The sequence below is a fragment of the Sapajus apella genome, unplaced genomic scaffold (assembly GCF_009761245.1).
Source record: "Sapajus apella isolate SASKATOON/1434 unplaced genomic scaffold, GSC_monkey_1.0 scaffold122, whole genome shotgun sequence".
Classification (NCBI taxonomy): domain Eukaryota; kingdom Metazoa; phylum Chordata; class Mammalia; order Primates; family Cebidae; genus Sapajus; species Sapajus apella.
The window spans coordinates 7,854,304-7,869,393 of NW_022437062.1; the positions used below are offsets into that span (position 1 = coordinate 7,854,304).

General features: G+C 38.2%; 1 protein-coding gene across 1 annotated transcript; it reads left to right on the forward strand.

The window, feature by feature from the left end:
• Positions 1 to 782: 782 nt before the first annotated feature.
• LOC116538773 (olfactory receptor 4K14-like) lies at positions 783 to 1,724 on the forward strand. Its single transcript, XM_032261314.1, has one exon. It carries the CDS (start codon positions 786 to 788, stop codon positions 1,722 to 1,724), a length of 939 nt encoding a protein of 312 aa, XP_032117205.1. The 5' UTR covers positions 783 to 785.
• Positions 1,725 to 15,090: the final 13,366 nt, after the last annotated feature.

Consider the following 15,090-nt stretch of genomic DNA (forward strand, 5'->3'; position numbering starts at 1 on the left):
AAGTCTTATATAGGCACGGTTTGCAGTGGCCCCAAAATAATTACAAGAGTAACATCAAAGACCATTGATCACAGATCCCCATAGCAGACAATATAATACTATAAAAGTTTGAAATATTGTAAGAATTACCAAAACGTGACACAAAGACACAAAGTGAGCACATGCTATTGGAAACATGATGCCAAAAGACTTGCTTTACACAGGGTTGCCACAGACAGTGAATTTGTGGGGGAAAAAAAAAAAGCAATATCTGAAAAAGGCAATAAAATGAAATTTAATAAAACAATGTCTGTACAGAGAAACTGTATTGTATATTATGTCATTTGTATTGAATTTCAGTATCAGTTTATATTCACCTTCCTAAGTGGTTGACCTAACTATAATTATTTACCATAATAATTGTGGTTGATGCTCCACCTACATTCTTTTCACAGTGTTAGTGGACTGAGGCTAACTGAGGGGATACCACGATCTTTTTAAATCTTACTCGCAGTTCTGATTTCCTCACTCCTTTCTAGCCTCTCAGTAAAGCATTTGCATAACTATCTCATCTCAGGCTCTGTTTCTTGGAAAGCCAATCTTAGGCAGTCAGCTTCTCTTTTGATCATAATACAATATATATATATATATGGCCAACATTTCTTTCACAATTATGCTTTTCACTCTCAAATATGGGTGCTAAATTTCAACGTGGACACCAAATTTCAAAAATTTAAGACCCTTTCTCATCCCTAACTAATAATCTATTTTTCTATCTTCATTATTTTAGAAGACACGTTGAAAAAATGGATGAAGGAAATCAGTCTGTAATGTCAGAATTTGTGCTTCTGGGACTTTGCCACTCATGGAATATTCAGGTCTTACTGGTAATGATATTTTCAGTGTTTTACCTGATCATTGTATCTGGAAATATTGTCATCATGGTCTTAATCATCACCGATTCCCATCTCCATTCCCCCATGTACTTCTTATTGGCCAATCTGTCCTTTGTTGATATGTGGCTTTCTTCAATTACCATTCCTAAGATGATAGCAGACTTTCTCAAGGAAAGCAAGACTATTTCCTTTGGAGGCTGCATGTCCCAGATCTTCTTTGCTCACTTTATTGCAGGGTTTGAGATGGTGCTACTGGCGGTAATGGCCTATGACCGCTATGTGGCAATCTGCAAACCACTCCGGTACTCCACCATTATGAGCCTACGAATGTGCATTCGGTTGGTGGTGACTTCCTGGATCACTGGCTTTGTTCATTCCATGAGCCAAATAGTTATGATTGTTCCGCTGCCTTTCTGTGGTCCCAAGGAAATAGACAGCTTCTTCTGTGATAGACCACTGGTAATCAAGCTTGCCTGCATGGATACCTATAGTTTAGACATTTTAATGAACCTTGACTGTGGGGTTTTGGCTGTAACATGCTTTATTCTAGTACTGACATCCTATACATATATTCTTCTCACTGTCCACCGAAGCTGTAAAAGTGGGGCTTCTAAGGCACTCTCTACCTGCACTGCCCACATCACAGTGGTGGTGCTTTTATTTGGGCCCTCCATCTTCATCTATGTGTGGCCACTTAGCATCACCTGGGTGAACAAATTTCTTGCTGTGTTTTACTATGTTTTTACACCTCTCCTAAATCCAGCCATTTATACCCTGAGAAATAAAAAAATACAAAATGCTTTGAAGAGGTTCAGAAGCTACTACTTAGAATGCAAGGGAAATAGGTAATACTGAGAAGCCTAAAGATCCTTCATTATGGAAGGAATTATCCAATCAGTCTTCCTGTGCCTTTAACTATGTTTAATTGAATTTTTTTTTTAACAAAAGCATGCCTCCATCCTGCTGAATAGCATCTTAATAAATGTATCTTGAATTTTCTCCTAATTTCATTTGGAAGAAAAATGTTTCTGCAACATTGGTACCTTCAAAATATTCACTCACATATGGTCAAAAAGCAATGAAATAGTTTTTTCCTTAACCTAGCATCCTATCCAAATACTAATGGGAAAAAGCAACAGAAAAAAATAAACAGAAGATAAAAGAGATTACTTTTTCTTAGATTTCACTAACTCAATGAATGCTTTTTAAAAATTAAAACTTAATGCTATTTCTCTCAGTTGTCTCTGTCTCAATAACTAACATTTATTCTTTAGATGTATTCAGTGTAAACTTATGAAATGTAATCTTCCTGAGACCCAGGATCATGTCTTACATGGTTAATTATGAAACTGCAATGTTTAATATACTACTGTGATTAATACATACTAGATAGTAATCATATTTTAATAAATTATTAGAGGTCAATTATTCTTTTAAAATATTCATAACATTTGTTTTTCCAGGTGTAAATATACTCTTTTGGCATTAAAAAGAATTCCTAAAGTTTCAAATCATAAATTATATTTATTTTCTGTCTCTAGAATTAGTAATTAAGTCAACTGAAATACAGTTGTAAGAATCAACAGCAAGAGACCTAAAACATAAGTATGGGGCATGTTCAGTTTTTACTAATTTTAAAACGGAATCAAAATACAAAACAGAGTGGTAGTGTAAAAATAAAATTATTATGCTTGACTGCCAACTCTATGTCATCATGTTAATGTATATTACCTTAAGTACTTTTATTGTTATCTCCAAATTTTGAGTGAGTATATGAGACTTAAAAATGTGAGTTGAATCTTCTCAAAGTAGGGCATCTTTATTTCTTCTTTGTTTAAAGTATTTTGAGATAAATTTTATTTTAAATACTGCTCATTTATTAAACAACACTACACAGGGCAAGAGAAAATTTCCACTAGTCAGAATGGCTATTATGAAAAACTGAAAAACAACATAGGCTGACAAGTTTGCAGAGAAAAGGGAATGCTTATACACTTCTGGGGAGACTGTAAATTAGTTCAACCATTGTGGAAGGCAATGTGTTGATTCCTCAAAGAACTTGACATACAATTACAATTCAACCCAGCAATCCCATTATTGGGTAGTAACCAAAAGAATAAAAATTGTTCTGCCATAAATACACATGCATGCCTATATTCACTATTTACAACAGGAAAGCCATGGAATCAACCTAAAAGCTCACCAATGGTAGACAGAGTAAAGAAAATGTGGTACATATACACAGTGAAATACTACACAGCTATGAAAAAGAATGAGATCATGTTATTTGCAGCAACATAGGTGGAGCTGGAGGCCGTTATCTAGGCAAACTAATGCAGGAATAGAAAACCAAATATCATATGTTCTCATTTATAAGTGGGAACTAAACAATGAGAACACATGGCAAAGAGGGGAATGACAGACATAGGCCTGGCCTACTTGAGGGAGGAGGACTGGAGAAGAGAGGGTATCAGAAAATAAACCTATTGGGTACTATGCCCATTACCTGGGTGATGAAATAATCTGCACATCCAACACCCATGACACACACTTTATTAATACAACAAACCTGCACATGTACCGCTGGACCGAAAATAAAAGTTACAATTTGAGAAAGTAAAATGTATTTCTCACAAAGACAGTAATTCATACCTAGAACAAAATACCAGAATAACTCTATTACTCTAACAAATGAAAAATAACTATTGAGATTGACATAAATTACAGCTCTAGTGTGATCATGCAGTATAAATTATCTAAATTGTAAACCTCAGACCATGACTGCATGTAAACAGTGTTAAAGAACTAACAGTCTTTTTAACATAGCCATTATGACTGGTGTGAGATGGTATCTGAGTATGATTTTGATTTCCCTTTCTCTGATGATTAGTGATGCTGAACAATTACTTCATAGGTTTGTTGATCACTTAAAAGGTCAAAAAACAACAGATGCTGGTGAAGCTTCAGAGAAAAGGGAAAACTTATCCACTGTTTGTGGGAATGCAAATTAGTCTAGCCACTGCAAAAAGCAGTCTGTAGATTTCTCAAAGAACTTAAAACAGAGCTACCATTCAACTCAGCAATCCCATTACTGGGTACATACCCAAAGGAAAATAAATCATTCTACCAAAAAGACACATACGCTCGTATCTTTATCACTGTTCTATTCACAAGAACAAAGACATGAAATCATCTACCAGATGCCCATCATTGGTAGATTAGATAATGTGGTCATATGTACCAAGGAACACTATGCAGCCATAAAAAAGAATTAAATCATGCCCTTTGCAGCAACATAATCCTAAGTGAATTAATGCAAGAGCAGAAAAATAAATAGTGCTTGTTCTCACTTTTAAGTGGGAGCTACACATTGAAGATACCTGGATATAAACACAGAAATGATAGACACTGGGGACCATCAGAGGGAGGAAAGAGGAATGGGAGCCATGGGTTGAAAAATAACCACCAGATACTATGCTTACTGTCTGAATAACAGGGTCCATACTCCAAACCTTGTCATCATGCAGTCTTCTCATATAATAAACATACTTACACATGTACCCTCTCTATCTAAAATAAAAGTTAAAAGTTATAAAAAAAGAACAGTTATCTGTTAGTCTCAGTCACAGGTTGTAGAGTCAATTGATCCTCATGGGTACACAAATTTGCCATGGTAGTTAAACCACTATGCTTTAAGTAATATTTCACTACTCATAATGTTGAGTATATTTGCATCTCTATATATCCTTAGAAGGTAAACCTGAGTGTTAAATACTCTCTGTATGGATTTCCTAAATATTCTGAAAGGTCATAAGAAAAAAAAACCCACAGCTTGTATTGTTTTGCTATAAAATCTGTCACAACAAAATTTTAGTCACCTTCTATGCAATTAGAGCTTAGTGTTTATACATTAAGTAGAGGAGGATCCACCTCAATTCCCACTGATTTCTATTAATATTACTATCGTCTTCACAGATGCCAATCTAGAGGATTTGTAGTTATGCACATTTTCTAGACAAAATGTAAATGTCAAATACTCAGTCTTAATTTCCTATTTAATGAAAATACCTTCTACTCTGCTGGAGGCATTTCTTTCTTAGCCACCTTACTTCCAACACAACAGAGCTCAAGGTTGTGAGAACAGAAGGCAGAAATTTTGTGAGTAATTAGGTATAAAACTAAGAGGGGCTGCTTCCACTCCCATATCTTCATTTCCAAATACAGAGAATGAAGATCTTATTTCTCATGAGAGCAATATTTGAGTCTACACTATGCCATTCCACTATTCTATTAGACCAGCTGTGTATGGGAGTTTATGTATGTGTTAAGACCAGGTAATCCCATGGTCATTACGTCATTATTTCATTTGTTTTCACATATAATAAGTAGTTATTTTTATTTTTAATTTATTTTTTTTTGAGGCAGGTTCTCACTCTATCTCACAGGCCAGAGTGCAGTGGCATGATCTCTGCTCACTGAACCTCCGCCTTCTGGAGAGGCTCAAGCCATCCTCCCATTTGAGCCTCTTGAGTGGCTAGGATTACAGTTGCACACCACCAAGCCCAGCTAATTTTTGTTTTTTTAGTTGGGGGTTGGTTTGAGGTTAGAGACAGGGTTTCGCTGTGTTTCCCAGGCTGGTCTCAAACTCCTGGGCTTAAGTGATACACCCACCCTGGCCTCCCAAAGTGCTGGGATGACAGGCATGAGCCTCTGTACCTGGCCATTTAGTATAAAATAAATCTCTTGATCAACAGCAATCTTCTATAGAATACCATTATGGTGAATAGGCTGATATGGTTTGACTCTGTGTCCTTATCCAAATATGACCCTGAATTATAATAATCCCTAACTGTTGTGGGAGATACCTGGTGGGAGGCAACTGAATCATGGGGGTGAGTTTTTCCTGTGCTGTTCTCATGATAGTGAATATGTCTTAAAAAATATGATGGTTTTATAAAGGTGAGTTCTCCTCTACATGCTATCTTGTCTGTGGCCCTGTAAGTCATGCCTTTGCTCTTTCTTTGCCTTCCACCATGACTGTGAGGCCTCTCCAGCCATGTGGAACTGTGAGTCCATTAAAGTTCTTTTCTTTTTCTTTTTAAAAAAATATATTTTTATTGTTCTTTAAGTTCTGGGGTAAATGTGCAGATCTTGCAGGATTGTTACATAAGTATACACATGCCATGGTGGTTTGCTGCCTCCATCCCCCCATCACTTACATTAGGTATTTCTCCCAATGTTATCCCTCCTCAATCTCCCTACCCCCTGCTATCCTTCCCCTAGTCCCCGGTCCCCCAACAGACCTCAGTTTGTGATGTTCCCTCCCTGTGTCTATGTGTTCTCATTGTTCAACACCCACCTATAAGTGAGAACATGTGGTGTTAGGTTTTCTGTTCTTGTGTCAGTTTGCTGAGAATGATGGTTTCCAGATTTTTTTATGGCAGCATAGTATTTCACGGTGTATATGTGCCACATTTTCTTTATCCAGTCTATCCTTGATGGGCATTTGGGTTGGTTCCAAGTCTTTGCTACTGTAAACAGTGCTGCAATGAACATTCATGTGCATGTGTCTTTATAATAGAACAATTTATAATCCTTTAGGAATATACATAGTAATGGGATTGCTGGGTCAAATGGAATTTTCTATTTCTAGATACTTGAGGAATTGCCACACTGCTTTCCACAATAGTTGGACTAATTTACACTCCCACTGACAGCATAAAAGTGTTCCTATTTCTCCACATCCTCTCCAGCATCTGTTGTCTCCTGATTTTTTAATGATCGCCATTCTAATTGGTGTGAGATGGGATCTCAATGTGGTTTTGATTTGCATTTCTCTAATGACCGGTGATAATGAGCATCTTTTCATGTGTGTTGGCTGCATAAATGTCTTCTTCAGAAAAGTGTCTGTTTATATCAAAATCTACTACAAGACTACAGTAATCAAAACAGCATGGTACTGGTACCAAAACAAAGATATAGACCAATGGAACAGAACAAAGGCCTCAGAAGCAACACCACACATCTACAACCATCTGATCTTTGACAAACATAACAAAAACAAGCAATGCGGAAAGGATTCCCTGTTTAATAAATTGTGTTGGGAAAACTGGCTAGCCATAGGCAGAAAACTGAAACTGGACCCCTTCCTTATACCTTATACAAAAATTAACTCCAGATGGATTAAATATTTACACATAAGAATTAACAACCTAAAAATCCTAGAAGAAAACCTAGGCAATAACATTCAGGACATAGGCATAGGCAAGGACTTAATGACTAAAACACCAAAAGCAATGGCAACAAAAGGCAAAATAGACAAATGGGATCTAATTAAACTTAAGAGCTTCTGCAGAGCAAAAGAAACAGTCACTAGAGTGAACCAGCAACCAACAGAATGGAAAAAAAATTTTGCAATCTAGCCATCTGGCAAAGAACTAATAATATCCAGAATCTACAAAGAACTAAAACAAATTCACAAGAAAAAAAACAACCCCATCAAAAAGTATGTGAAAGTTATTTTCTTTATAAATTTCACACTGTAAGATATGTCTTTATTAGCAGCATGAGAACAGACTAATACAGTAAGTTGGTACGAGGTAGTGGGGCACTGGTGTAAAGATAGCCAAAAATGTGAAATCGACTTTAGAATTGGGTAATGGGTAGAGGTTGGAACTGTTTGGAGGACTCAGAAGAAGACAGAAACATGTGGGAAAGTTTGGCACTCCCTAGAGACTTGGAGGGCTCAGAAGAAGATAGAAAAATGGGGGAAAGTTTTGACCTTCCCAGAGACTTGTTGAATGGCTTTGATGAAAATGCTGATCGTGATATGAACAATAAAGTCCAAGGTGAGTGGTCTCAGATAGAGATGAGGAACTAGTTGGGAACTAGAGTAAAGGTCACTCTTGCTATGCAAAGAGACTGGTGGCATTTTGCACCTACTCCAGAGATGCGTGGAACTTGGAACTTGAGGGAGATGATTTAGGATATCTAAGGAAAGAAATTGCTAAGCAGCAAAGCATTCAAGAGGAAGCAGACCATAAAAGTTTGGCAAATTTGCTGCCTGATGATGCAGTAGAAAAGAAAAACCCATTTCTGGGGAGATATTTAAGCTGGCTATAGAAATTTGTATAAGTGAAGAAGCACTGAATGTTAATCACCAAGACAATGGGGAAAATGTCTCCAGTGCATGTTACAGGTCTTCACAGTAGCCCCTCCCATCACAGTCCTGGAGGACTAGGTGGAAAAAATGGTTTCAGGGCCCAAAGCCTGTGTCCTCCTGCTCTATGCAGTCTTGAGACATGGTGCCCTGTATCCCAACTGCTTTAGCTCCAGGTGTGGCTAAAAAGGGCCAAGGTACAGCTCAGGCCACTGCTTCACTGAGGAAGAGAAGATAATCTAACAGTATTTGAGGAAGAAGTTGTGCCAGAAGTTAATACAACTTCTTTATGACTCTGGAACTGGTAAACTTGATTTTACATATCATTGTCACCTGATGATAGAATGCTATTTTTGCATCTCATTTTATTGCTTGAAGTGTAAGATAGGACCCAAGTCATGATTAATAGATTAGTACACAGAATTTTTTGATGCTCAATTCCAGGCATTTTGTAACTACTAGAACCCAGTAGGACGCTGACCATCCAGAAAAGTTATTAAGATGGTTTATTACCCACTAACTAGCTTATATATATCTAAGACATCCAAAATACTTCCTTTTTTTCCTAATCATTGGATTCCATGAGCATAACTACATTGAAGAATAATAGTTGATCATGTTCAGACTCCAGATGATCCAAGATGGCCGAATAGAAACAGCTCTGGAGTGTAGTTCCCAGCAAGAATGCAGAGGGCGAGTGATAACCGCAATTCCAAATGAGTTTTTACTGCCCACAGACCAGCAGACTGCCAGGCAGAAAAGCCCCTGAGGCTCCAGCACAGCTGTTTCAGTCAGCGCAGCGGGTCTCCGCACAAAAACTCACACAAATCTGGGTGGCCGTTTCAACTGGTGCCTGTAATGCATGGGAGACAGAGTCACCCATTCAACTTGAAAAAGGGTGCTGAAGCAGGGAGCCAGGCAATCTGGCTTAGTGAGTCCCACCCCCACAAAGAGGAGCAACCTGAAATGCTCTGGATTGAGAGTTTTACAGCAAGCACAGCTGGACCTAGGACAGTCCAGCTCTGTAGGGGGAAGGGCATCTGCCATTACCAAGGCAGTCTGCCATTACAGAGACAGTCTACCACTACTGAGGTAGACTGCCATTACCGAGGCAGTTCTAACTATACCTCCATAAACAAAACCACAAGGAAGTTCACACAGCAGCTGGGCAGAGCCCACTGCAGTGCAGCAACACCTCTGGGTTTAGACTACCTCCTAACTGGGCAAGGCATCTCTGAAAAAAGGAAGCAGCCTGCCAGGAACTTATAAATAAATTCCCAACTTCCAAGGACAGACCACCAGGGAAAAAAAGGTGGTTATGAGTTCTGCTGCAGCAGACTTAAACTTACCTGTCCAGCAGCCCTGAAGGGAACAATGGAGCTCACAGCTCAGCACCTGAGCTCCTATAAAGGACAGGCTGTCTTCTCAAGCAGCTCCCCAACTCCCTTATATCCAAAGAGACACCTCATAAAGGAAAGCTCAGGCTGACATCTGGCGGGCATCATTCTGGGACAAAGATAACAGAAGAAGAAACTGACAGAAACCCTCACTGTTCTGTAGCCACTGCAGGTGACCCCCAGGCAAGCAGGGTCTGGAGTGGACCTCCAGCAGTCCTATAGCAGAGGTGCCTGTTAGACAGAAAACTGAAAAACAGAAAGAAATAACCTCATCATCAATAAAAAGGACATCTACTCAGAGATCCCATCTGAAAGTCACCAACTACAAAGACCGCAGGTAGATAAATCCACAAAGATTGGAAGAAACCAGTGCAAAAAGGGTGAAAACACCAAAAACCAGAAATCCTCTCCTCCTCCAAGGGATCATAACTCCTCACCAGCAAGAGAACAAGTCTAGATGTAGAATGAGTCTGATGAATTGACAGAAACAGGTTTCAGAAGTTGGGTAATAACAAACTTCCCTGAGCTAAAAAGAACATGTTCTATACCAATGCAAAGAAAATAAGAACCTTGAAAAAAGTTTAGATGAAGTGCTAATGAGAATAAACAGCTTAGAGAAGAATATAAATGAATTGATGGAGCTGAAAAACACAATATGAGAACTTCAAAAATTATACACAAGTTTCAATAACTGAATTGACCAAGAAGAAGAAAGGATATTAGAGATTGAAGATCAACTCAATGAAATAAAATGAGAAGGCAAGATTAGAGAAAAAAGAGTGAAAAGAAATGAACAAAGCCTCCAAGAAATATGGGATGATGTTAAAAGACCTAATCTACATTTGATAGGTGTACCTGAATGTGATGGAGAGAATGAAACCAAGCAGGAAATTACTCTTTAGGATATTATTCACAAGAATTTCCCCAACCTAGCAAGGCAGGCCAACATTCAAGTCCAGGAAATACAGAGAACACCACAAAGATATTTTTCAAGAAGAGCAACCCAAAGGCACATAATCATCAGGTTCACCAGGGCTGAAATGAAGAAAAAAATGCTAAGGGCAGCCAGAGAGAAAGGTCGGGTCACCCACAAACGGAAGCCCATCAGACTCACAGCTGATGTCTTGGCAGAAACCCTGCAAGCCAGAAGAGAGTGGGGGCCAATATACAACATCCTTAAACAAAAGAACTTTCAAACTAGAATTTCATAACCAGCCAAACTAGGCTTCATAAGTGAAGGAGAAATAAAATCCTTTATGAACAAGCAATTGCTCAGAGATCTCATCACCACCAGGCCTACCTTACAGGAGCTCCTGAAAGAAGCACTAAACATAGAAAGGAACAACCAGTACCAGCCACTCCAAAAACATACCAAATGGTAAAGATCGTTGACACACTGAAAAACTGCATTAACTAACGGGCAAAACAAGCAGCTAGCATCAAAATGGCAGGATCAAATCCACACATAAATATATTGATCTTAAATGTAAATGGGCTAAATGCCCCAATCGGAAGACACAGACTGACAAATTGGGTAAAAAGTCAAAACCCATCCATGTGCTCTATCCAGGAAACCCATCTCATGTGCAAGGACACACATAGGCTAAAAATAAAGGGATGGAGGAAGATTTAATAAGCAAATGAAGAGCCAGAAAAAAAAAAAAAAAAAAAAAAGCAGGAGTTGCAATCCTGGTTTCTGATAAAAAAGACTTTAAATCAACAAAGATCAAAAGAGACAAAGAAGGGCATTACATAAAGGTAAAAGGATCAATGCAACAAGAAGAACTAATGATCCTAAATATATACGCACCCAACAGGAGAACACAGATACATAAAACAAGTTCTTAATGACCTACAAAGTGACTTAGACTCCCACACAACCACACAATAAGAGTTGGAGACTTTAGCACTCCACTGTCAATATTAGACAGATTAACAAGACAGAAAATTCACAAGGATATCCAGGAATTGAACTCAGATCTCAACCAAGCAAACCTAATAGACATCTACAGGACTCTCCACCCCAAATCCAAAGAATATACATTCTTCTCCGTACTGCATCACACCAACTCTAAAATTGACCACATAATTGGAAGGAAATCACTCCTCAGAATATGCAAAAGAACAGAAATCATAACAAACAGTCTCTCAGACCACAGGGCAATCAAATTAGAACTCAGGATTTAGAAACTAACTCAGAACAACACAACTTCAAGGAAACTGAACAAACTTGCTCTTGAATGTTGAATGGATAAATAATGAAGTGAAGGCAGAAATAAAGATGAACTTTAAAACCAATGAGAACGAAGATACAATGTACCATAACCTCTGGGACACATTTAAAGCAGTGTCTAGAGGAAAATTTTAGCAATAAGAGCCCACAGGAGAAGCAAGGACAGATCTAAAATTGATACCCTCTCATCAAAATTAAAAGATCTAGAAGAGCAAGATAATAAAAACTCAAAAGCTAGCAGAAGACAAGAAATAACTAAGATCAGAGCTGAACTGAAGGAAATAGAGACACAAAAAACCTTTTAAAAAATCAATAAATCCAGGAGCTGGTTTTTTGAAAAGATCAACAAAATAGACAGACCACTAGCCAGATTAATAAAAATGAAAAGAGAATAATCAAATATGTGCAATAAAAACAATAAAGGGGATATCACCACCAATTCCACAGAAATACAAACTACCATCAGAGATTACTACAGAACTCTATGCACATTAACCAGTAAACCTGGAAGAAATGGATAAATTCCTGGACATTTGCACCTTCCCAAGCCTAAACCAGGAAGTTGAAACCCTGAATAGACCAATAACAAGGGCTGAAGTTGAGGCAGCAATTAATAGCATACTAACCAAAAACAGCCCAGGTCAAGATGGGGTCACAGTTGAATTCTACCAGACATACAAAAAGGAGCTGGTACCATTCCTTCTGAAACTATTCCAAATAGTCCAAAAAACCAGCTCCTGGATGTATTTATTTTTAAAGCAAGTTCTTTTTTTTTCTTTTTTTAAATTTTTTATTGCATTTTAGGTTTGGGGGTACATGTGAAGAACATGCAAGATTGTTGCATAGGTACACAAGTGGCGGTGTGATTTGCTGCCTTCCTCCCCTTCACCTATTTCTGGCATTTCTCCCCATGCTCTCTCTCCGTACCTCCCCACCCCCCCTTGCCCCACATTTCCCCCCAACAGACCCCAGTGTGTAGTGCTCCCCTCCCTGTGTCCATGTGTTCTCACTGTTCAACACCCACCTATGAGTGAGTACATGCGGTGTTTGATTTTTCTGCTCTTGTGTCAGCTTAAAGCAAGTCCTTAATGACTTACAGAGACTTAGACTCCCACACAATAATAGTGGGAGACTTTAACACTCCACTGTCAATATTAGACAGATCAATGAGACAGAAAATTAACAAGGAGATCCAGGACTTGAACTCAGACCTGGACCAAGCAAACCTAATAGACATTTACAGAACTCGCCACCCCAAATCCACAGAATATACATTCTTCTCAGCACCACATCGCACCTACTCTAAAACTGACCATATAACTGGAAGTAAATCACTCCTCAGCAAATGCTAAAGAACGAAAATCACAACAAACATTCTCTCAGAACACAGTGCAATCAAGTTAGAATTCAGAAACTAACCCAGAACCGCACAGCTTCATGGAAACTGAACAACTGGCTCTTGAATGTTGGCTGGATAAACAATGAAATGAAGGCAGAAATAAAGATGTTTTTCAAAACCAACGAGAACGAAGATACAACATACCAGAATCTCTGGGACACATTTAAAACAGTCTCTAGAGGAAAATATATAGCAATACATGCCCACAAGAAGCAAGGAGAGATCTAAAATTGACACTCTATTGTCAAAATTGAAAGAGCTGAAGGAGCAAGATCAAAAAAACTCAAAACCTAGCAAAGAAATAACTAAGATCAGAGCAGAACTGAAGGAGATAGAGACATAAAAAACCCTTCAAAAAATCAATAAATCCAGGAGCTGATTTTTTGAAAAGATCAACAAAATAGACCACTAGCCAGATTAATAAAAAAGAAAAGAGAAAATAATCAAATAGATGCAATAAAAAACGATAAAGGGGATATCACCACAGATTCCACAGAAATTCAAACCATAATCAGAGATTATTATAAACAGCTCTATGCACATAAACTAGTAAATCTGGAAGAAATGGATAAATTCCTGGACACTTGCGTCCTCCCAAGCCTAAACCAGGAAGAAGTCGAAACCATGAATAGACCAATAACAAGGTCTGAAGTTGAGGCAGCAATTAAGAGCCTATCACCCAAAAAAAGCCCAGGTCCAGACAGGTTCACAGCCAAATTCTGCCAGACACACAAAGAGGAGCTGGTACCATTCCTTCTGAAACTATTCCAAAGAATCCAAAAAGAGGGAATCCTTCCCAAATCCTTTTATGAGACCAACATCATCCTGATACCAAAACATGGCAGAGACTCAGCAAGAAAAGAAAACTTCAGGCCAATATCTATGATGAACATAGGTGCAAAAATCTTCAATAAAATACTGGCAAACCGTTGCAACAGCACATCAAAAAGCTTATCCACCATGATCAAGTAGGATTCACCCCAGGGATGCAAGGGTGGTTCAACATACGCAAGTCTACAGTGTAATTCACCACATAAACAGAACCAAAGACAAAAACCACACGATTATCTCAATTGATGAAGAGAAGGCCTTTGACAAAATTCAACAGGCCTTTATGCTAAAAACCCTCAATAAACTAGGTATTGATGAAACGTATCTCAAAATAATTAAAGCAATTTATGGCAAACCCACAGCCAATATCATACTGAATGGGCAAAAACTGGAAGCATTCCTTTTGAAATGTGGCACTAGACAAGGATGCCCTCTCTCACCACTCCTATTCAATATAGTATTGGAAGTTCTAGCCAGAGCAATCAGGCAAGAAAAAAGAAATAAAGGATATTCAATTAGGAAAGGAGGATGTCAAATTGTCTCTATTTGCAGAAGACATGATTTTATATTTAGAAGACCCCATCATTCTCAGCCCCAAATCTCCTTATTTGGATAAAAAACTTCAGCAAAGTCTCAGGATACAAAATAAATGTGCAGAAATCACAAGCGTTCCTATACACCAATAACAGACAAACAGCCAAATCAAGAGTGAACTCCAGAATTGCTACAAAGAGAATAAAATACCTAGGAATACAACTAACAAAGGATGTAAAGGACCTCTTCAAGGAGAACTACAAAGCATTGCTCAAGGAAATAAGGACAGAAACAGGTGGAAAAACATTCCATGCTAATGGTTAGGAAGAATCAATATTGTGAAAATGGCCACACTGCCCAAAGTAATTTAGAGATTCAATGCTATCCCCATCAAGCTACCTATGAAAAATTAAAAAGATATCAGAAAAAAATAAAATTCTGAGAAACCGTTTGCAACAGCACATCAAAAGATGTGCTGTTTCCTCTTCACAGAACTGGAAAAAACCACCTTAAACTTCATATGGAACAAAAAGAAAGCCCACACAGTCAAGACAATCCTAAGCAAAAAGAACAAAGCTGGAGGCATCACACTACCTCACTTCAAACTATACTACGAGGCTATGGTAATCAAAACAGCATGGTGCTGATACCAAAACAGAGAT